The sequence below is a fragment of the Callorhinus ursinus genome, unplaced genomic scaffold (genome assembly GCF_003265705.2).
Source record: "Callorhinus ursinus isolate GAN/ISIS: 27379988/994484 unplaced genomic scaffold, GSC_fseal_2.0 scaffold19, whole genome shotgun sequence".
NCBI classification, from domain to species: Eukaryota; Metazoa; Chordata; class Mammalia; order Carnivora; family Otariidae; genus Callorhinus; species Callorhinus ursinus.
Genome location: NW_027397081.1, coordinates 5922675 through 5945728, shown reverse-complemented (window position 1 = coordinate 5945728; position 23054 = coordinate 5922675). Strand labels below are relative to the sequence as shown.

The following is a 23054-nucleotide window of genomic DNA, read 5'->3' as shown; positions in this document are numbered from 1 at the left end:
GTGGACATCTGGGCTCTTTCCGTATTTTGGCTACTGTGGATCTTGCTGCTATAAATATTGGGGTTCATATGCCCCTTCAAATCACTATATTTGTGTCCTTTAGATAAATACCAAGTAGTGCAATTGCTGGGTGGTAGGGTAGCTCTATTTGTAGCTTTTTGAGGAACTGCCATACAGAGTGGCTGTACCAGTTTGCTTTCCCACCAACAGTGTAAGAGGGTTCCTTCCCCTTTCTGCGCATCCTTGCCAACATCTTTCGTTTCCTGAGTTGTTAACTTTAGCCATTCTGACTGGTGTGAGATGGTATCTCATTGTGATTTTGATTTGTATTTCCCTGATGCTGAGTGATGTGGAGCATTTCTTCATGTGTCTGTTGGTCATTTGGATGTCTTCTTTGGAGAAATGTCTGTTCATGTCTTCTGCCCATTTCTTGACTGGATTTTTTTGTTTATTGGGTGTGGAGTTTGATAACTTCTTTATAGATCTTGGATACTAGCCCTTTACCTGTTATGTCATTTGCAAATATCTTCTTCCATTCCATAGGTTACCTTTTAGTTTTGTTGACTGTTACCTTTGCTGGGCAAAGCTTTTTATCTTGGCGAAGTCTGAATAGTTCATTTTTGCTTTTGTTTCTCTTATCTTTAGAGACATGTCTAGCAAGAAGTTGCCATGGCCGAGGTCAAAGAGGTTGCTGCCTGTGTTCTCCTCTACAGTTTTGATGGATTCCTGTCTCATATTTAGGTCTTTCATCCATTTTGAGTCTATTTTTGTGTATGGTATAAGAAAGTGGTCCAGTTTCACTCTTCTGCATGTGGCTGTCTAATTTTTCCAACACCATTTGTTGAAGAGAATGTCTTTTTTTCCATTGGATATTCTTTCCTGCTTTGTTGAAGATTAATTGACCATAGAGTTGAGGGTCCATTTCTGGGTTCTCTGTTCTGTTTCATTGATCTGTGTGTCTGTTTTTGGTCCCTCACTATATTATCTTGATGATGACAGCTTTGTAATAAAGCTTGAAGTCCGGAATTGTGATGCCACCAGTTTTGGTTTTCTTTTTCAACATTCCTTTGGCTATTCAGGGTCTTTTCTGTTTCCATACAAATTTTAGGATTGTTTGTTCCAGCTCTATGAAAAATGTTGGTGGTATTTTGACAGGAATTGCTTTGAATATGTAGATTGCTTTGCATAGCATAGACATTTTAACGATGTTTGTTCTTCCAATCCATGAGCATGGAATGTTTTTCCATTTCTTTGTGTCTTCCTCAATTTCTTTCACAAGTGTTCTATAGTTTTCAGAGTACAGATCCTTTACTTCTTTGGTTAGGTTTATTCCTAGATATCTTATGGTTTAAATGTTTGGTAGAATTCACATGTGAAGCCATCTGATCCTGGACTTTTGTTGGGGGTTTTTTGATTACTGATTCAATTTCTTTAAGAGTGATTGACCTATTCAGTGTTTTCTATTTCTTTGTCATTCAGTTCTAGAAGATCATATATTTCTAGGACTTTATTCATTTCTTCTCAGTTGTTCCAGTTTGTTAGCATATAATTTTATATAATATTCTCTTATAATCTTTTGTATTTCTGTGGTGTCAGTTGTAATTTCTCCAACTTCATTTCTGCTTTTATTCTCTGGCTAAAGGTTTATCAATTTTGTTGATCTTTTCAAAGATCCACCTCTTGGTTTCATGGATACTTTCTATTGTTCTTTTAGTCTTTATGCAATTTATTTCCTCTCTATTCCTTTTTTTTTTTTTTCCCCTTCTACTAGCTTTGGGCTTTGTTTTTTCTTTTTTTTAGTTCCTTGGGTGTAAGTTTAGGTTGGTTGGTTGAGATTTTTCTTGTTTCTTGAGTTAGGTGTGTATAATTACAAACTTTCCTTTTTAGAACTGCTTTTGCTGTATCCCATTGATTTTGGACTGTTGCGCTTTCATTTTAATTTATCTCCATGTATTTTTTATTTCTTCTGTGATTTCTTTGTTGACCCATTGGTTGTTTAGTTTAGCTTTAATGTGTTTGTGATTTTTTCCAGTTTTGGTGGGGTTTTCTGTAATTGATATCTAGTTTCATACTGATATGGTCAGAAAAGATGCTTGATATGATTTCAGTCTTCTTAAATTTATTGAGATTTATTTTCTGGCCTGGTTTTTTGGCCTAACATGTGATCTGTCTTAGAGAATATTCCATGTGTACTCAAATAGGTATTCTGCTGTGTTTGGATAGACTTTCTGTATACATCTGTTAGGTTCATCTGGTCTAATATGTTGTTTAAAGCCACTGTTTTCTTATTGATTTTCTGTTTGGGTAATCTATCCATTGACATAGATGCAGTGTTAAAATCCCCTAGTATTATTGTATAACTGTCTATTTCTCCCTTAATATCTGTTAACATTTGCTAGATGCTTCTGTTTTGGGTGCAGAGATACCTACAATTGTTATATTCTCTTGTTGGATTGATCCCTTCATCATTATGTAATGCCATTCTTTGTCTCTGGCTACTGTCTTTGTTTTAAAGTCTGTTTTGTCTGATATAAATATTGCTACTTCGGCTTTTTCTCCACTTCCATTTGCATTACTCCACGCCTTCACCAGCAGTCTGTGTGTGTCTTTATTTTGAAGTGATCTCTTAGAGGTAGCATATAGATGGGTCTTGTTTTTTAATCCATCCTGTCACCCTTTATCTTTTGGTTGGAGTATTTAGTCGATTTACATTTAAAGTAATTATTGATAGGTATGCACTTATTGCCATTTTGCTAATTTCTTTTTCTGGTTGTTTTTGTAATTCTTTTCTGTTCTTGTTCTCTTGCTTTCTTCCCTTGTGGCTTGATTGTTTTTCTTTAGTGGTATTCTTATATTCTAACTTTTTCTATTGAGCCCTAAACAACAAATTTTCAAAGGAATCCAGCATGATTATTTGGAATATTTCAGTAACATTACTGAACTCAAGCTACTGATTATCTCATCTCATACCAAATTTGCAAACATCTTCCCCTACTAATGGCAGGTGTTAGGTATAAGCACTATTTTCACATTGTATTTATGGACTCCACAGTCTATCTCTGTTAGATCTTCGTAGTCATCTAGATATTTGCAGCTGTCTTGATGACACCTTGTTTGTTAAGAATTTCAGCGTCTGACATTTTTCCCTTCAGGAAAATTGGTAGTGGAAATCTGTGGACACTTTTCAGTAGTCAGACCATTAGAGTGACATAAATGTGTTGAACATTGATGTTCAGTGATACAAACCAGTTTCTTCCCAAAAAGCTTGTGTGCTAGCCCCTTGTGTGACAGATGGACGCTCCACTGGAAACAATAATGGGCATCTTCTGATTGCAACAGTATCAGCTGAGAACAATATTGTTATTACTTTGAAGAATAGATAGAGCCAACTTAACTCTAGGACTCAGGGATACTGATGAGGACTGTTGCCCTTCTGCGGTATCCAGGGATATGCTGCTACAGGCACTTAGAATGTAAAACAGTGCTTGCATTGCCATGACTGAGTCACCCACATGATGGTACTGTGACTGCTGCTGGCATTTATCCTGCTGGGTTTCAGGGTCATATTCTCTATCAAGGTGGATGTTCCTCTTCCAGAGTCTTCATATTTTTCAAACTGCAAGTGAATTTTGACATAACCTGTTGAGTGGTCAGCTGCTGGATTATCTTAGTCTTCTGATATTCTATGAATCCTGTTGGTGAGAGCTCTTTGCCTATGTGTGTTACGGGTAGTTTCTATGTCCGAAGCTGCTCCTTTGATATCTAAGACATGTAGTTATATAGCTTCTCTGGCCAGGGACTTTTCCTGGGCCGTTAAGATGTTAAATTTATACTTTTGAGGGATTCACTATAGATTCCACATACACTTTATTCTGTAAAAAATTCTAAAAATATCTTAGAAAGAGATCAGCATGGCAGTACTCTCATTAGATTGTTGCTTCTGTTTGTAAAACTTAGATTTCTTATTGCTCACAGCTCGTATGTACATCATGAGAAAAAATTTATGCAACTAAATAAATTCATGTCCTAATCTCAGGTAGAGCAGGGTTAGTGATCAGCCTTAAATATGGTGTATATTTATGCCCCAAGCTGTCAGGTCGTAGCATACAATTGATTGGAGGTCCTTTATCTTGGTTTCTTGAAAATGGAATGAAAACCTTTCAGTCTATAAATCCAAGGAAGCAGAATAATTGACATCCAACACTTCATAATGTTCCTCTGAGGACAGTGACCACTGAAGACAGAATTTGCCTAAATTTAAGGTGAAGCCAGACTGAATTGTCTACTAAGAGATCCTGGAGGGGGTTTACACTGCCTGCTGTTTTCCTGCATCTTTTTCATGTGGCCGTGACCCCCAGCATCCTATTTAAGGCTGCAGAATAAAGTTCTTGGAGCAACAATAGGTGGTAGTAACAGGAAGGAGCCAACTTAACCACAATACTTTGTTATAATTAAATACTGTTGGATCATATATACCTTCCTATAACAACAATAACAAAAAACCCAAACAAACCAGAAACACACAGTCAACAAAGGTAAAAACAATTCAAAAGGAATAAATACTTGAAAAATCATAGCGTTTTTCTGAATTACATGATTCAGAATTCTCATTTTTTTTCTCTGCCAGGTCCCTTGTCAGCACCTTTTGGGACCACCTCCTTACTTGATTTTTTTCGGGTGCAACCAACTCCTTACCTGATTTTAAGGAGGCTTGGGAAAAGGGATGAAATAGGATAAGTCACAGGAAACCTGCCTCCTTAAAGCTCTAATCATCTTTGTAGCTTATCATGCCTTCCCCTTCCCTATTCTACCTCTTCTTGGGCTGCCTTTGTCTCCCTAACTCAGTCTCTGTTTAGGGAATAGAGGTGGCAGCCCGAAAATTGTGCTTGACTTTAATGTAATTTCTTATATTTACCGGACATGGCAAAGATAGCACCGTTACTCTAATAAGATCATAAAGCACACACTTTAAATTTCCATTGACATGACAGAGACCCTAAGTCTGACAACCCAGAACCAAGGAGAAAGTTTTTTGTTGTTGTTTTCCCCTGACTTTTTCCCTTCCAGAGAATTTTCTGTTGGTACTTTTAATTTAGAAGTTAACTGAGATCTTAGTATGCACTCAACTGAGGACATGAAGTCGCAGGAGTGGAACAGCATAGAATGAGAAGAGGTGTGCTGGAGGGAAATCAGAGGGCACGATTATGGTAGATGGTAGATGTACCGTTTTTATTTCTCCTTCAACTCCTTGTTCTAGGGCTTGCCTTAAGTACATGGGAGCTAGCTGGAGATGGACAAGTCATGAGAATTAAACATTTGGACCTGTGCATTTGGCACCATCAGTCCAAGATTTCATAGGGAAAGTGGAATTTTAGAAGTAGTCTAACATGTACTAATGGATCAATTCATTACTAATATATTGATTTAATGAATGCCCATATAATGTGCTTAGGTATATTGCCAACTGGAAGGAAATTGCTACAAGCAACTCTTCAGATAACTTCAAAAGTAGGTGATTTTTAGCAATACTTTTATGGGGAATTCTTGTGAACAGAATGACACATTGCATACACGTACACATTTCTAAGCACCTAACATTTCAGCACCCTGCACAGTGTATAGACATAGACGAATTTGCTAAGTCATTTTTACCTTTACATGTAAGCTTGTTATTTGGGAATAGAAGAAAATTTTCTGTTTTATTTAGGTTGGATAAAATGGTTTAAAAAATGAATCCTCCTTTTGGCAAGTTGCTTCTCTCATGGTTTTGGTAATTATTTTTAATGAGCAGACTTCACATGGCAAAATAAATGCCTCAAAATGTTAGAAATAGGGGCACCTGTCTGGCTCAGTTGTTAGAGCGTGCGACTCTTGATCTCGGGGTCTTGAGTTCAAGCCCCACACTGGGCATGGAGCCTACTTAAAAAAAAAAAATTTTTTTTTTTAACGTTAGAAATATTTTTTAGGTTGTCTGCCACTTGTCCCGCCAGTGGTCCACAGTACTGAGAAGCTGAAAGTGATAGCCTATTGAGGAAGCATATTCTCATGTCCTAGAAATATCAGTAATTCTAACATAGCTCAAGCCTAATTATGGGTATTGTATAATCTGAGTGTATGGGTTCTGTCCTGTGATCATCAGTGAGAGGCAGCAGGTTACAATTGTGGAATGTCGATTCAGACTGCCTCATTCTGATTTTTGGTTCTGCCGCTTACTGGCTGTGTGATACTGGGGAAATTACTGGCTCAGTTTCCTCATCTGTAAAATGAGAATAACAGTAGTACCTAGCTCATCAGTTGTTGTGAGGTTGTAAGAGATAATACATGTGAAGAGCTTAGAATAGTGCCTAGCACATAATATGTGCTCTGTAAATGTTAACTGTCATTCATCTTAACCTGTCTACTTCTTCCCAGTTCACGGCCATCCCCAGAGTCCACGTGTCCATCATCCCGCTGCAGGCTCCTCCTGCAGCCTCCAAACTGACAGTCATCCAGGGCTGCCCACACAATAGATAGTGGTCTTTTACAGATTTAAATCAGTACATTTAAAACATTTATTTAACAAACTCTTCTTTAGCAATTACTATGTGGAAGTGCTGTCCTAAAGTGCTTTATAAAATTAACTCATTTAATTTGCAGAACAGCTCAATGAGACAAGGTTCATTTTACAGATAAGCAAACAGATACCAAGTCACTTGCTCAAGGTCACATAGTCGGTTCCTGTGATGGCTAGGATTTGAAGGGAGGCTGGCTGGCCTTAGAAACCACACTCCCAACGATGAGTGCCTCTGCTGTTTCCTCATAGTTTTGCACTGCGCTTAGAGTAGTCGTAACTCTGCCACGGCCTTCTGGTTCTGGCTCCCCTTCCACCCTTACCGTGTCCCACTCTCCCCCTCCCCCACACCCTGCATCACCAGCCTCCGGCCTGTTCCTCAGAAATGCTCTGTGGTCTCCACTTGAGGGGTTTAATGGAGCTGATGGCCTTCTAGAGAACAGTTTTAGGTAACTGCCTTTACTGGACAGCAGGGATTTGTCTGTTTGATAGGAATCCCCAACTTGTAGCACGTAGTACGTTCTCAGTGGCAGATAAAAGAATATAAAGGAATGACAAGTACAAAAATTGAAGCAGGGAATATAAATACTGAGTTAAAAGAGATTACTGTGAAAAGAAGGAAAGTTATAGCATGGCAATTGGAAGGCGCATAAGATCAAGTGAAAATTATTTGAAGTCGGTATGATTTGCCCTGTCAGTGCAGTCAGTGGAAGGTGACCACCCTGAGGCTGTTGGCATGGGAGAAGAGAGAGACTGTGTGCCCTTTCTCCAAGAAGCACGAGGAAATCAAATCCAGAGAAGATATGGAACTTTTAGCTCTAGGGAAAGAAAGGCTTCTCTTCATTTATGCATAAAGAACTATTGGCTAATACTTCATTATGGAGCACCAGCTAAATGCCAAACTGACTAAATGTTAGGTTCTTTATATGCACCCTCAGAATTAATTCTCATAGAAATTTGGAGCTAAGTATGTGCCATTATTATCCCCATTTTACAGATGAAGACATTGAGAGGTTAGGTAACCTGCCCCAAATTACACAGCTACTTAGTAGTAGATCAAACCTCAGACCCAGGCTCTGCAGAGACTGTTGTAGAGATAGACAATGATGGTGTGAAAAATAGATGAGCTGGGAAATTTGAGATATTTATGGCTAAGTAGGATATAAAGGTATCTGCTCTAAGAGTGGTAACAAGGAATGTGGAAGAGACCTCGCCTGGTAGGTAGAGGCACATTGAATGAGCCTACACCTCATCATATCTGACATCCTTCTAAACATTTGTCATTTCTCTCTAGGTTACACACTTGAGCAACCATGGACAAACAGATATGACTATGCAGATATATCAGAGGAGAAAATGGGAACACCAGAAGATAATTTAGATGGAAATATTTATAAAAAAACAAATTCTACTAGACTAACACCCGATTCCACTTATGGAATATAAAAATGAAGTACTCTGCTTTTCTGAGCTATAGCTCTTCAAGCCCTGATTCTATTGGTTATAGTCAGGAGATAGTTTATTCTGACCGGAACGACTTGCATATTTTTGGCACAGAATCTATGTAGCTCAATTAAGTAAGGAAGCCTAAAGAGAAATAGGACATCAGACTGAATCCAATCGTCATGAAAAATGTAGAAATTACTCCTTGTATTCTAATAATCCCACTTAAATAAATACATTTAGGTGCAAAAAAATCTTCAGATTAATTCTCTTCTTTACTTGAAGCATTCTTTATTTGTGCATTCATGTCAGGCAGATCTCTTTTTCCATTTAAAAAAGGGGAAAGGGCAATGTGACAAGTTCTCCTTTTATCAGGAAAGCCAAAGCTCTACCAGAAGCCCCAGCCCTTGTCACCTTAGGCATCCTTGAAATGAAACTGGGTCACAGGGGCACTCTTAGCTAAAGAAGCTAGAAAAGCAAAAATCCGTCTTTCAGCTTCCACAGGGGAGGAGTAGAGGAGTGGAGGTACCTGCCAGGTCTCCGATTTCTGAATTACTCTGTATGTTCCCAGAAGCATCCTTTGCTACTACTCATCATCCCACTTACCACACTGTATCTTTAGACATCGGTCTATAATCCCAATTGACTAGAGGCTTGTACCCTCAAGTATTTTAAAAAAAACAACAACAAAAAACAGCATTCAGAGGATCTACTGTATATTTAAGAAAAAAATCAGATTTACTGAGATATAATTTCCCATTTTGAGTGTTCAGTTTGAGTTTAGACAATGTGTACATTCATGTAAATATAACATTCAAGACAAAGTATTTCCACCACCCCCAAGTTGTGCATCTTTGCAGTCAATCCAGTCACCTCACCCTAAGCCCTTGGAAACCACTGATCTCCTTTCAATCACTACAGTTCTGCCTTTGCTAAAATGTCATATAAATGGAATGATTCTATTATTTCTCCAGAAAGCGTTTCTCCAATATCTTCCATGCTTTTTTCAAGCCCAGCTAGTATCTTTAAAATCATCAATCTGAACTCTAGTTCCAACATCGTACTAATGTCCGTATTGATTAGGTCCCTGGCGGTCGGTACTGCCTCTTGTTCTTTTTTTTTGAGGTGATTTTTTTCTGTCTTGTCATTTTATCCAGAGGGGAATAGATGAATGAGAGAACAAAATGTTAATGGGGTAACAACGACCCCAGGAAAATATACACTAAACCAATCAGAAGAGACCTGAAACCAGGGGAAAAGAAAGGGAAAGAAAGAAAAAAGAAAAAGATAAAAAAAAAAGAAAAAGAAAAAAACAATATGATCAAATATGATCAGGCTGGTGCATAGATCAGTGCCACACTCTAGATTTTGGGCATATTTTGGTCTGTTAGAAGAGAGTGCCTCCCAAAATTTTAAAGAAAGAAAAACATATATGTACAAAAATAAGGGTAAATACAATGAAGGGATGGAATATGACTGTAAAGATGAAAATTATATGAGATTTTATAAAAGGAATTGATAATATAAGAAGTTGGTTGAAAAAAGAAAGAAGAGGATTTAAAAAAAAAAAAAGGAGAGAATGTGCTCAGGCAGGAGACTAGAACAAAGCCATACGCTAGAGATTTAGGGTATGTTTTGGTCTGTTAGAAGAAACTGTATCCCAAAATTTTAAAGAGAGAACAACTTATATATATATATACCAAAAATAAGGTTAACTACTATGAAGGGATAGAATATGACTCTAAAACTGAAAACTAAAAAAGATTTTTTTTAAAAAAGGATATGTAGTCTTTTTTGGTTTAGCTTCTTTAATTTAGCATAATGCTTTTGAGATTCATCCTTCTTGTCACTTATATCAGTAGTTCATTCCTTTTTTAATGATTAATATTCCATTGTATGACTATCCCACAATTTATCCATTCACCAGTTGATGGACATTTGGTTGTTTCCAGTTTGGGATCGTTATGAATGAAGCTGCTATGTACATTCATGTATGAGTCTTGTGGGTACATATGTTTTCATTTCTCTTGGGAAATACCTGAGAGGGGAATAGCAAAGGCAAACTATATTTTATAAGAACCTGTTTTTTTCTTTTTTTATATTTATATAAAATAAAATATAAAATATAAATATATTTTAAAATTATAAATATATTATTGAAGTATAATTGACATACAATGTTATATTGGTTTCAGGAACACAAGATACTGATTTGACAATTCTATGCCCATTGCTCACCATGATAACTACAGTCACCATACAACATTATTTTATGATATTATTAACTATATTTCCTATGCTGTAGTTTTCATATCCTTGACTTATTTATTTTATAACTGGAAGTTTGTGCCCCTTAATCCCCTTCATCTATTTTGACCAACCCCCCATTCACCTCTCCTCTGGCAACCACCACTTTGTTCTCTGTATTTAAACTGTTTTATTTTTTTGTTTGTTTTATGGTTTTGAGATTCCACATACAAGTGAAATTATATAGTGTTTGTCTTTGATTTATTTCACTTAGCATAATACTCTCAACGTCCATCCATGTTGGGACAGAAGGCAAGATTTCATTCTTTTTTATGTCCAGGTAATATTAGTGTATGTGTTTTGTGTGTGTGTGTTTATCACATTTTGTTATTATAAATAATGCTGCAATAAACATAGGGGTGTAGGCACCTGGGTGGCTCAATCGGTTAAGTGGCTGCCTTCAGCTCAGGTCATTATCTCAGGGTCCTGAGATCGAGCCCCACATTGAGTCTGCTTCTCCCTCTGCCTCTGCTGCTCCCGCTGCTTGTGCTCTCTCGTTTGCATGCACTCTCCCTCAAATAAATAAATAAAATCTTTAAAAAAACAGAGGTGCATATATCTTTTCAAATTAATGTTTTTGTTTTGAGTAAATAGTAGTGGAATTACTGGATCATATGATAATTCTATTTTTAATTTTTTGAGGAACCTCCATATTGTTTTCCACAGTGTCTGTACCAGTTGAAACTCCTACTAAGAACACATGAGGATTCCCTTTTCTCCACATCCTTGTCAACACATTATTTCTTACCTTTTTGATCCTAGCCATTCTGATGGGTATAAGGTGGTATCTCACTGTGGTTTTGATTTACATTTCCCTGATGATTAGTGATGTTGAACATCTTTTTACATGTTTGTTAGCCATCTGTATGTCTGCTTTCAGGTCTTGTGTCCATTTTAAAATCAGATTATTTGGGTTTTTTTGGTGTTGAGTTGTATAAGTTCTTCATATATGTTAGATATTAATCCTTTATCAAATCATTTGCTATATTCTTCCATTCAGTAGATTTGCCTTTTTGTTTTGTTGATAGTTTCCTTTGGTGTGCTTTTTATTTTGCTGTAGTGCCAGTAGTTTATTCTTGCTTTTGTTTCCTTTGCCTGAGAAAACATATCCATAAATACATTGCTAATGCTGATGTCTAAGAGATTACTACCTGTGTTTTCTTCTAGGAATATTAGTTTCAGGTCTCACATAAAGGTCTATAATCCATTTTGAGCTTATTTTTGTATGGTGTAGAAACAGTCATTTAATTCTTTTGCATGTAGATGTCCAGTTTCTCTGACACCATTTATTGAAGAGACTGTCTTTTCCCTGTTGTTTATTCTTAGTTCTTTTGTCATAAATTAATTGACCATATAACCATGGGTTTATTTCTGGGCTGTCTATCTATGTGTTTATTTTTGCGCTATTACCATACTGTTCTGGTTACTACAGCTTTGTAGTATATTTTGGAGTCTGGGATTGTAATACATCCAGCTTAGTTCTTTCTCAGGATTACTTTGGTTATTCAGGGTCTTTTGTGGTTCCGTACAAATTTTGATTATATATCCTAGTTTTGTGGAAAATGCTATTGGTATTTTGATAGGGATTGTGTTAAAACTGTAGATTGCTCTGAGTAGTATGGACATTTTAACAATATTAATTCTTACAGTCTGTGAGCATGACATATCTTTCTATTTGTTTGTGGTGTTCTTAGTTTGTTTCCTCAGTGCCTTAAAGTTTTCAGTTTTCACCTCCTTGGTTAAGTTTATTCCTAGGTATTTTGGGGTGCCTGGGTGGCTCAGTTGTTAAGCATCTGCCTTCCGCTCAGGTCATGATCGAGCCCCGCATTGGGCTCCCTGCTCTGCAGGAAGCCTGCTTCTCCCTCTCCCACTCCCCCTTCTTGTGTTCCCTCTCTCGCTGTGTCTCTCTCTGTCAAATAAATAAATAAAATCTTAAAAAAAAAAAGTTTATTCCTAGGTATTTTATTATATTCAGTGTAATTGTGAATGAGATTTACTTCTTAATTTCTCTTTCTGGTTCTTCGTTATTAGCACATAGAAACACAACAAATTTATGTATGTTAATTTTGTATCCTGTAACTTTACTGAATTCATTTATGAGTTCTTATAGTTTTTTGGTGGAGTCTTTCAGGTTCTCTATATGTAGTATCATGTCATCTGCAAATAGTGACAGTTTTACTTCTTCCTTACAGTTTTGATGGCTTTTTTTTTTTTAAGATTTTATTTATTTTGACAGAGAGAGAGCACAAGCAGGGGGAGAGGCAGAGGGAGAGGGAGAAGGAGACTCCCCACTGAGAAGGAAGCCCGATGCAGGGATCGATCCCAGGACCCTAGGATCATGATCTGAGCCAAAGGCAGACGCTTTTAACCATCTGAGCCACCCAGGCGCCCCTTGATGCCTTTTATTTCTTTTTCTTGTTACTGCAGTGAGGACTTGCCAGTACCATGTTGAATGCAAGTGGTGAGAGTGGACATTCTTGTCTTATTCCTGATCCAGGAAGAAAAGCTCTCAGTTTTTCACCATCGAGTATGACGTTAGCTGTGGGGTTTTCATATATGAACTTTATATGTTCCCACTATACCTACATCATTGAGAGTTTTTATCATGAAAGAGGTTGTATTTTGCCAAATGCTTTACCTGCATCTTTTGAGAGGATAATGTGGTGTCTGTCCTTCCTTTTCTTATTGAAGTTATGTATCACACTGATTGATTGGTGAATGTTGAGCTACTCTTGTATCCCTATAATAATGTGGTGAATGAATCTTTTAACGTATTGTTGGATTCAGTTTGCTAATATTCTGTTGAGGATTTTTGCATCCATGTTCATCAGAGATACTGGCCTATAGTTCTCTTTTTTGTAGTATCTTTGTCTGGTTTTGGTATCAGGATAATGCTGGCCTCCTAGAATGAATTTGGAAGTTTTCCTCTTTCTTCCTTTTTTTGGAGTAGTTTGAGAAGAATAGGTACTAACTCTCCTTTAAATATTTGGTAGAATTCACCTATGAAGTCATCTTGATCTGGGACTCTTGTTGGTTGGGAGTTTGTTGATTACTGATTCAGTTTCATTACTGGTAATTGATTTGTTCAGACTTTCTATTTCTTCCTGATTTGAATAAAAGGTTGTGGGTTTCTAAGAATTTAATCATTTCTTCTAGGTTGTCCAGTTTGTTGGCATATAACTTTCCATGATATTCTCTTGCTGTGGTGTCAGTTATTATTTCTCCTCCCTTTCTCATTTTATTTGAGTTCTGAGGTTTGTTAATTTTGTTTATCTTTTAACAGAGCCAGCTCTTAGTTTCATTGATCCTTTCTATTGTTCTTTTATTTATTTTTTAAAGATTTACTTATTATTTTTGTTTTCCTTCTACTAGCTTTGGGCTTAGTTTGTTCTTTTTTCTTTTCTTTCTTTCTTTTTTTTTTTTTTTTAGTTCCTTTAGGTGTAAGGTTAGGTTGTTTAATATTTTTCCTGTTTCTTGAATTATGCCTGTATCATTATAAACTTCCCTCTTAGAACTGTTTTTGCTCTGTCTCAAAGGTTTTGGACCATTGTGTTTTCATTTTAACTTGTGTCCATATATTTTTTTATTTCCTCCTGATTTCTTTGTTAACCCATTGGTTGTTTAATAGCATGTTGTTTAGCATCCATGTCTTCGTGTTTTTTCCAATTTTTTTCTTGTAATTGATTGCTCGTTTCTATTTTGGTCAGAAAAGATGCTTGATATGATTTCATATTCTTAAATTTATTGAGACTTGTTTTGTGGCCTAACATGTGAGCTATCTTAGAGAATGTTCCAAGTGCATTTGAAAAGAATGTGTATCATGCTGTGTTTAGATGGAATGTTCTGTACACATCTGTTAGGTCCATCCATTCTGTGTTACTTAAAGCCACTGTTTGTTGATTTTCTGTCTGGATGATCTATTTCTTGATTTAGTGGGGTGTTTAAGTAACCCTAGTATTACTGTCTGTTTCTCTCTTTTTGTCTATTATTATTTGCTTCATCTATTTAGGTGCTTCTATGTTGGGTACGTAGATATTTACAGTTGTTACATAATCGTGTTGGATTGATTCCTTCATCATTATGTAATGCCCTTCTTTGTCTCTTGTTAGAGTCTTTGTTTTAAAATTTATCTTCTCTGGTGTAAAGTATTGCTACCCCAGTTTTTGTTCCACTTCTATTTGCATGGAATATCTTTTTCCATGCCTTTACTTTCAGTCTATATGCGTCTTTAGGTTTGAAGTGATGTCTTATAGGCAGCATATAGATAGGTCTTATTTTGGGGCAGGGGTGGGGGGCACCTTGTTTTTTATCCATTCTGTCACTCTGTGTCTTTTGATTGGAGCATTTAGCCCATTTACATTTAAAGTAATTATTTTTTTCAAGATTTTACTTACTTATTTGAGAGAGAGAGGGAGAGGGAGTGCAAGCAGGGGGAGGGGCAGAGGGAGAAGCAGACTCCCTGCTGACCAGGGAGCCCAACGCAAGGCTTGATCCCAGGACCCTGGGATCATGGCCTGAGCCGAAGGCAGACGCTTAAACAACTGAGCCACCCAGGCACCCCTATATTTAAAGAAATTTTTGATAAATATATACTTAGTGCCATTTTGTTGATTATTTTATGGTTATTTTTATAGTTCTCTGTTTCTTGTTCTTTTGCTCTCTCCCCTTGTGGTTTGATGGTTCTTTGGTGTATGGTTTGATAACTTTATTTTTTGTGTATCTATTATAGTTTTTTGACTTGTGGTTACCATTGGCTTTGTATATAACATCTTATTGCATAGCAGTCTATATTAACTTGATGGTCACTTAAATTCGAACCCACGGTTAAAGCACTAACTTTTTATTCTTTCCTCCATGTTTTATGACTATGATGTCATAGTTCACATGTTTTTATTTTCTGTATCCCTTAACTAATTTTTGTAGACATAAATGATTTTACTATTTTTGTGTTTCAACCTCCCTACTGGCTTTATGAGTGATTAATCTATCATTACTGTATATTTGCTTTTTACCTGGAACATTTTTCCTTTCATAATTTTCTTTGCTTTTCACTTATAGAATTCCCATGAACATTTCTTGTAAGGGTGGTTTAGTGTGATGAACTTAATTTTACTTTTTTTTTTTTTTTTTTGGAAACTCTTTATCTCTCCTTCAGTTCTGAATGATAACCTTGCTGGATAGGGTATTCCTGGTTGTAGGTTTTTTTCCTTTCAGCACTTCAAATATATCACGTCACTTTCTTCTGGCCTGCATAGTTTCGGCTGAATAGTCAGCAGTAAGCCTTTTTGGGTTTCTCTTGTATACAACTGTTCTCTTTTTTTCTTGCTGCTTTTAAGATTCTCTCTTTATCATTACTTTTTGCCATTTTAATTATTATGTGTCTTGGTGTGGACCTCCTTGGGTTCATTGTTTTAGGGGCTCTCTGTGCCTCCTGGACCTGGATGTCTATTTCCTTCCCCAGATTAGGAAAGTTTTCAGCTATTATTTCTTCAAGTAACTTTTTGCCGCTTTCTCTCATTTCTCCTTCTGGGGTCCCTATAATGTGAATGTTATGCCTGATGATATCCAGAATTCCCCTAACCTATTCTTGTTTTTTATTATTCTTTCTTCTTTTGCTCTTCAGCTTGGTTTCTTTCCTTTACCTTGTCTTCCAGATTGCTGCTCTGTTCTGCTGCATCCTCTAATCTACTATTGATTCCCTCTAGTGTATCTTTCATTTCAGTTAAAGAATTCTTCAGCCCTGACTGGTTCTTTTTTATATTTACTGTCTCTTGGTTGAAGTTCTGAGTTCATTCACTCTTTTCTCAAGTCAGCAAATATCTGTATGACCAGTACTTTGAATTCTTTATCAAGTATATTGCTTATCTCTGTTTCATTTAGCTGCTTTACTGTGACTGTGTCTTGTTTTTTCATTTGGGACATATTCCTCTCTCTCCTCATTTTGTCTGACTCTGTTTTTGTTTCTATGTCAGGAAGTCCCCTGGTCTTGGAAGTAGTGGCCTTGTGTAGAAGAGGTCTTGTGGGCCCTATAGTACAATCCCTTATAGTCACCAGAATTAGGTGCTTCAGGGGTGTCCCCTGTGTGGGCTGCATGCACCTTCCCATTATGGCTGAAGCACAATTGCCTCTAGCCCAGGCTGCTGCAATGACCCACTTTGCCTGCTGTGGGTACACTGGGCAACATTTGCTCCCAGTGCTGTTGGGAGGCCCGTCTGTGACCACCACAGGCTCACTGCTATGTGGAGCCAGCAGTCAGCCCAGATGTCTGCAGTCAGCCTGTCTGCCACAGCTGCAGGTGCACTGGAGGTCAGGGCTTGCTCCCTGAACAGCCAGCTAAGGAGCCTGGCTGCAGTAACTGGGAGCACACTGGTATGTGTGGTTATCTCCTTTACTTTCCAGGGCAGGAGTCACTTTGGAGTGGTGCTGCTCCTGGCCAGGGCTGCCTACAGGGTGTGGTGGAGCCAAAGCTGCTTTGGGTGGACAGGTAGGGTGGGGTGGATTTGTAGGGGGGAGCACAGAAGCAGGGCATACTTTGTAAGCCAGGTAGATAGAGAGTGTTAGCATTGGCTCCTGCTAGCTTCTGGCTGTCTAGGCTGGGGGAGGAGAGGAAAATGACACCCGCAAGCACTTTTGTTCCTGGAGAAATTTACAGAAACTGCCCCTTTGGTACATGTTCTCCTTCATGTATGCCCCAGGCAGTTTTCAAACTGCTGCTTCTGTGCTGTGTCTTGGGCACTTATTTAGAATGCTGGCTCTTTAAGGGTAAGGACTGTTTCCTATTGCCTTCAGACTGTCCCACAGTGGAGCCTGCTGATATTTAAAGCTTCTGAAGTTAAGATCCACTGATTTTTAAACTTACTAGAGTTAAGCCCCACTAGTTTTCAAGCCTAGGGAGTCGCCTTTTTCACTGCAGGTCCCCAATGCCGGGGGTGCCCAGTGTGGGGTCTCATCCCCTCACTTCTTGTTTGTGATGTCCCTCCTGTTTTCGGTTAGTTGCTTGGGGTGGGGGTGTGGAGTTGGAGGGCGTTCCCAACCTTGTCTCCACCACTCCTCCCTTTTTCGGTGTGGCCTTCTGTCCAGGATTAGCTGTGTAAACCTATTCTGCCAGTCCTCGGGTCATTTTCAGAATTAGTTGCAGTACATATAGTTGTTACCTTGGTGTGTCTGTGGGATGAAATGAGTCCAGGTCCTCCTCCTCTGCCACCTTTCCTCCTGTTGAACTCAAGGATCTGTTTTTTAAAGTGGCTGTACCATTTTATACTTCCACCAGCAATGAACAAGTTTGAGTTGTTCCACTTATATTTTGTCACTTGGTGTTGTCACATGTTTTAATTTAAGTATTCTAATGGATGTGTACTGAATGGCATCTCATTGTGATTTTAGTTTGCATTTCCTAAATGACTTAGGATGTGAGGTTCTTTAATGTGCTTATTTCCCATTTGGATGTCTTTTTTGGTGAGGTCTATTTTAAAATCTTTTGCCAATTTCAAGTTAATTTCCTTATTGTGTTAAAAGGTTTTAAAAAATATGTTCTAAAAACAAATCCTTTATCTGATACTGGTTTGGCAGGTCTGGCTGGTGTTTTCATTTTCTTAATGTCTTTTAAGGAGAAAAAAGTTTTCATTTTAATAAAGTCCAGATTACCTTTTTTTTTTTTTTTATGGCCAATGCTTTAGTGTCTTCTCTGTGAAATCTTTTCTTAAACCAAGGTGACAAAGGAGTTCTTATACAAATTTTATAATTGTACCTCTCACATTCAGATATATCCAGTTCAAGTTAGTTATTGTATATAGTGGGAGAGAAGAAGATTTGAGATTTGTTGGGTGGGGGGGCGAGAGAGGGTTTGCGTATGGATATGCACTTTTAATTTTTTTTTCCCAAATAACCTTGTAGCCTTTGCTGAAAATCAGTTAGTCTCATATGAGGGTCTGTTCCTGGATTCCTTATCCTGCTCCATTAATCTGTGTGTCTAATTTTTACAGCATTACCACCTTGTATTTGTTTCTATGGCTTTAAGTTTTTCAACCTTGTTTTATCCTTTTCAAAATTGTTTTGGCTTATTCTAGTTCCTTTGCATTTCTACATAGATTTTAAGTTCCAAAAGGAAAAAAAAAAAGCTTGCTTGTATTTTGATTGGATTGCATTGATTCATTGCATGTATCAATTTGGGAAGAATTGCTATCTTATTAACAATATTGAATCTCCCAATCCATGAACATAGTACATCTCTCTGCATATATTTAGGCCTTTGCTTTCTCATTAATGTTTTGTAAATTTCAGCATACAGGCACTTCACATATTTTATTAAAATTATGCCCAGCTATTTCATGTTTTTGATGATATTTTTTAAATTTAAATTTTTGTTTTTTAATTTCAATTTCAAATCATGCATTGCTGGTAATAAAGGAAAATTTTAGATATTTTATTTCCTGATATAATTGGCTTTCAGTTAGTGACTGATGAATTGGGAAGCATCCAGTCTAGAAAATAGAAAAGAGCTTTTTACAAAGGAAGAAGTTTCATAGACCAAGGTGAACAGGAACAAGGAAGTTATATTGGGCATTTAACTGGTTAAAAGAGTATTACTTTTCATATATGGAGAAAAGGGAAGACTGGGAGACTGGTTAATTAACTTATGCTGAGTAGGTAAGTGCTAATTGTTTGGTCTGGGCATTCCTTTTCTGGGAGAGCTGAGCATAGAAACTGAGCTGTTTTGGTTTGCTGATGTAGGATGTAGAATAAGTGATTCCATCTTTGGCCTAGTCTGGACACTCTGACACTGGTACACAAAAATATTGTTGATGTTTTGTATATTGACCTTTATCATGTGATCTTGTTAAACTCTCTAGTTCTAGACCTAACATACAGAATCTTGAGAATTTTTGATGTAGATGATCATGTCATCTGCAAATGGAAGATAACTGTACTTCCTATCAAACTGTCTTTTCTTTCTTTCTCTTTGCTCTGTTGCATGGATACAAACTCCAGTACATTGTTGAACAGAACTGGTAAGAGTGGCATCCTTGCCTTGTTCCTCATCTTAGGGGGAAAACATTTAGTCTTTCACCATTAAGTATGATGTGGGCTGTGAGTTTTTCATAGATGTCCTCCACCAACTTGAGAATGTTCCTCTTATTCCTAGTTTGATAATTTTTATCATAAATGTTGAATTTTGTCATATGCCTTTTCTGCATCTATTGACATGATCATATAGTTTTTCTTTGTTAGTTTATTCACATTGATTTTCACATATTAAACCACCCTGGTATTTCTCAATAATGTCATTTGGTCACAATGTACTTTTTTTTTTTTTTAAGATTTTATTTATTTATTTGAGAGAGAGAGAGAATGAGAGATAGAAAGCACGAGAGGGAAGAGGGTCAGAGGGAGAAGCAGACTCCCTGCTGAGCAGGAAGCCCGATGTGGGACTCGATCCCAGGACTCCAGGATCATGACCTGAGCCGAAGGCAGTCGCTTAACCAACTGAGCCACCCAGGCGCCCACAATGTACTTTTTTTTATATTGATGAAATTGATTTACATTGCATCATGGTACTGGTCTTCAGTTTTCTTGTAACTCTTATAATTTTTGATATAAGGGTAATGCTGGCCTCATAAAATGGGCTCTTTACTAAAGTATCAGGAAATATTTGAGTAGCACTGGTGTTCTTCGAGTAGAAGGCATTGATTCAACAGGATTGTTTTCTTTTTTTAAGATTTTATTTATTTGAGAGAGAGAGAGAGCGTGAGAAAGGGGAGGATCAGAGGGAGAAGCAGTCTCCCTGCAGAGCAGGGAGCCCGACGTGGGACTCGATCCGGGGACTCCAGGATCATGACCTGAGCCGAAGGCAGTCGCTTAACCAACTGAACAACCCAGGCACCCTCAACAGGATTCTTTTCATTGTGTTTAATTCTTCTCATGCCATATGTTTGGGAGGCCTATGAAATCCACTTTCCATGTTGGGTTTACACTACAGTGGCTTTAAACAAATTTGTAACCAGTTGACTGATTACCCATTTTTCTCTTAAAATATTTCCAACTCTCATAATCATGCATACCAGAAAAAAAAAAAGTTGTTTAGAAAATATTAAGTTAGGGGCGGCTGGTTAAACATCTGACTCTTGATTTCAGCTCAGTTCATGATATCAGGGTTAAGAGATTGAGCCCCACATCAGGCTCCACACTCAGCATGGAGTCTGCTTAAGATTCTCTCTCCTTCTCCATCTGCCCCCCCCCCGCTCATGCTTGCTCACTCTAAAATAAATAAATCTTTTTGCAAATACTAAGTTTAGCAATATTTACAGATTTATAAGTCTACAGTGAATATTCAAACACTATATATACCATTAGGGAACATTTTGGGGTAGTTTTCAAATAAACTAACATTAAAATCTACTAGCAAAGCTAACAACACTACTCAGAATCTGGTTTCAAAATTATCAGTTGGAGGACATATTTTGCTTCTAAAACTTTTCTTTCTCAGCTATATAGTTAGCGTTAGGGCATGTGCCTGGTATTTTGCAGTTTAGAGACCTCTCCTGAGGGTTAGGGTTACGGTCAGTGTTAAGGTTAGGGGTGAGAGATTAGGGTGTGTACCTGGTGTCCTGCAGTTCAGAGACCTCTCCAGAGAATAAAACCCCAGACTTGTGCTGGGGTGAGAATAGACATAGCAGCCATCCACTGAGCTAAGGCAAGGAGGGGATTTGAGGATCTAAATACTCTTCAAATACATATTTAATTGGTCCTTCTGTTTTTAACTCTACTTTCCCAACCATTTTCAGAAATACTACCAATACTTAAAATGTCTGGGGTTTTCTCCAGGATAACTAGGCTGCTTCTCAGCTTTTCTTATTGTGTGTTCAGGAAGCCACTTTCTTCAGATCTAAGGTTAGGGTTACAGTGTGTGCCTGGTATTTTGCAGTTGAGACTTCTCCAGAGGGTTAGGGTTAGGGTTAAATTTAGGGATTAGAGTTAGGTGTTAGGGTATGTGCTTGGTAATTTGTAGTTGAGTCCTCTCTAGGTAATAAAAGCCCTGACTTCTGCTGGGGTTCGGGTTAGGGCTAGGGGTCAGGGGTGGGAGTTAGGGTTTGTGCCTGTATTCCTGCATTGAACTTGTTAGTTCTTGCAAGAGCACTCATAGGATTTATATAAAGTATACAGTACTTTTATTACTTTCAAGAATGACTCAGCCATACCCCATTAGGGTGGCTACTATAAAAACAAAACAACCCAGAAAATAACAGGCACTAAGGATGTGGATAATTTGGAATTCCTGTGCACTGGTGGTAAGAATATAAAACTCTGTAGCTGCTATGGGAAATAGTATGGTGGTTCCTCAAGAAATAAAAAATATAAATGCCAGACGATCCAGCAGTCTGGTAATATACTTACATACTTTATATACTTTTGGCATATTAAGAGATGTTTGTACAGCCATATTCATAGCATTATTCATTACAGCCAAAAGGGGGAAGCAACCCAAGTGTCCACTGATGGATACATGGATGAACAAAATGGTGGTATATATTCTGACATACATGAATGAACCTTAAGGTCATTATGTTCATGAAATAAGCCAGTCAGAAAAACATAAATATTATATGATTTTACTTATAGGAGGTAGCTAGGGACAGAAAATAGAATGGTGGTTGCCAAGAGCCACCTGGAGGGAAGAATGGGGAGTTGTGGAATGGTTCTACAGTTTCAGTTGTGCAGGGTGAAGAGCGCTGGAGACAAGCTGCACGTACACTTAGCACTGCTGAACTGTACACTTAAAAAATAGCAAGGATGGTCAAGTTATGTGTATTTTACCACAGTTAAAAAATAGTGACCCACACGTTATTTGTAGACCAGCAGTGAACACACACTTACCACATGGCAAGAGCCAAGTAAAATAATGACCATTTCTCTCCTACATGTTTCTGTCCCAATTTAGAAATACTGACCTTCACCCTCAATACTCTGTGTCAGTGTTTCATACTCTCACCATGCCAGTGACAACAAAAAATGTCTTCAGACATTATGAAATGTCTCCTGTGAGGGTGGGGAGTCAGGAAGCAAAATCACCCCTGGTTGAGCAGCACTGCTTTAGAATCAGAGACTGTGCATAAGTGTACAAAGTACACATTTTTACGTATTGCAGGACATCAAAAACATTATGCGTGCTGTACTTTATGGGCAAGTTAAAGAATTCTTTTAGGGAATACTTTTCAGTTTATAAGTATGTAAGATTTTCACCCTCCTCATTTAGATTCTGAATCTAAACTTTGTAAAGATCTGACTCTGGTATTTATGCAAAATTCATTTTTTTCAGAAATGAGAGTCCGAAAACCAGAAGGACTGAATTTATGTATTTAAAAAATGATAAATATTATGGAATGCTAACTTCCCATTTAGGATATCAGGACCTTTGTATTTGTCATATTCCAGGATGTATCTTTTAGACTTTAGAAATGTCAGCTAGATCACTCTCTGGGCCCAAACAAGGACCATTTATTTGCCTTTTTGTGATGGGGTAATTAAGAGAGACAAGCAGACTATTTAGACTGAGATACAGCCCACCAGGCTGGCTCTGTGTAGCAGGCTTCCCAGCAGACATTGGACTGGAAGTGGTGGGTCTGGGTCTGCCCCAGACCACAGGCTCTAAGGGTTGACTGTTCCTGCCTCACTCACCACTGTCTCCCTCGGAACTAGCCTGGGCCGGGCACACAGAACACTCACACATCTGAATAAAATAAATGAAGCTTAGCATATA

The 23054-nt window shown here is 37.7% G+C and overlaps 1 protein-coding gene across 4 annotated transcripts in view; it reads left to right on the top strand.

Annotated features, from left to right (window-relative positions):
- The window catches only part of CUNH11orf65 (chromosome unknown C11orf65 homolog), a 69688-nt gene extending 61457 nt beyond the window's left edge, over nucleotides 1–8231 (top strand). For all 4 annotated transcript variants that reach the window (XM_073903701.1, XM_025893830.2, XM_025893829.2 and 1 more), the window contains 2 exons: nucleotides 5453–5508; nucleotides 7845–8231. In XM_073903701.1, the coding sequence (XP_073759802.1) occupies nucleotides 5453–5508; nucleotides 7845–7996 (208 nt within the window). In that variant the 3' untranslated portion in view covers nucleotides 7997–8231. The remainder of the gene's footprint in view (nucleotides 1–5452; nucleotides 5509–7844) is intronic.
- Nucleotides 8232–23054: the final 14823 nt, after the last annotated feature.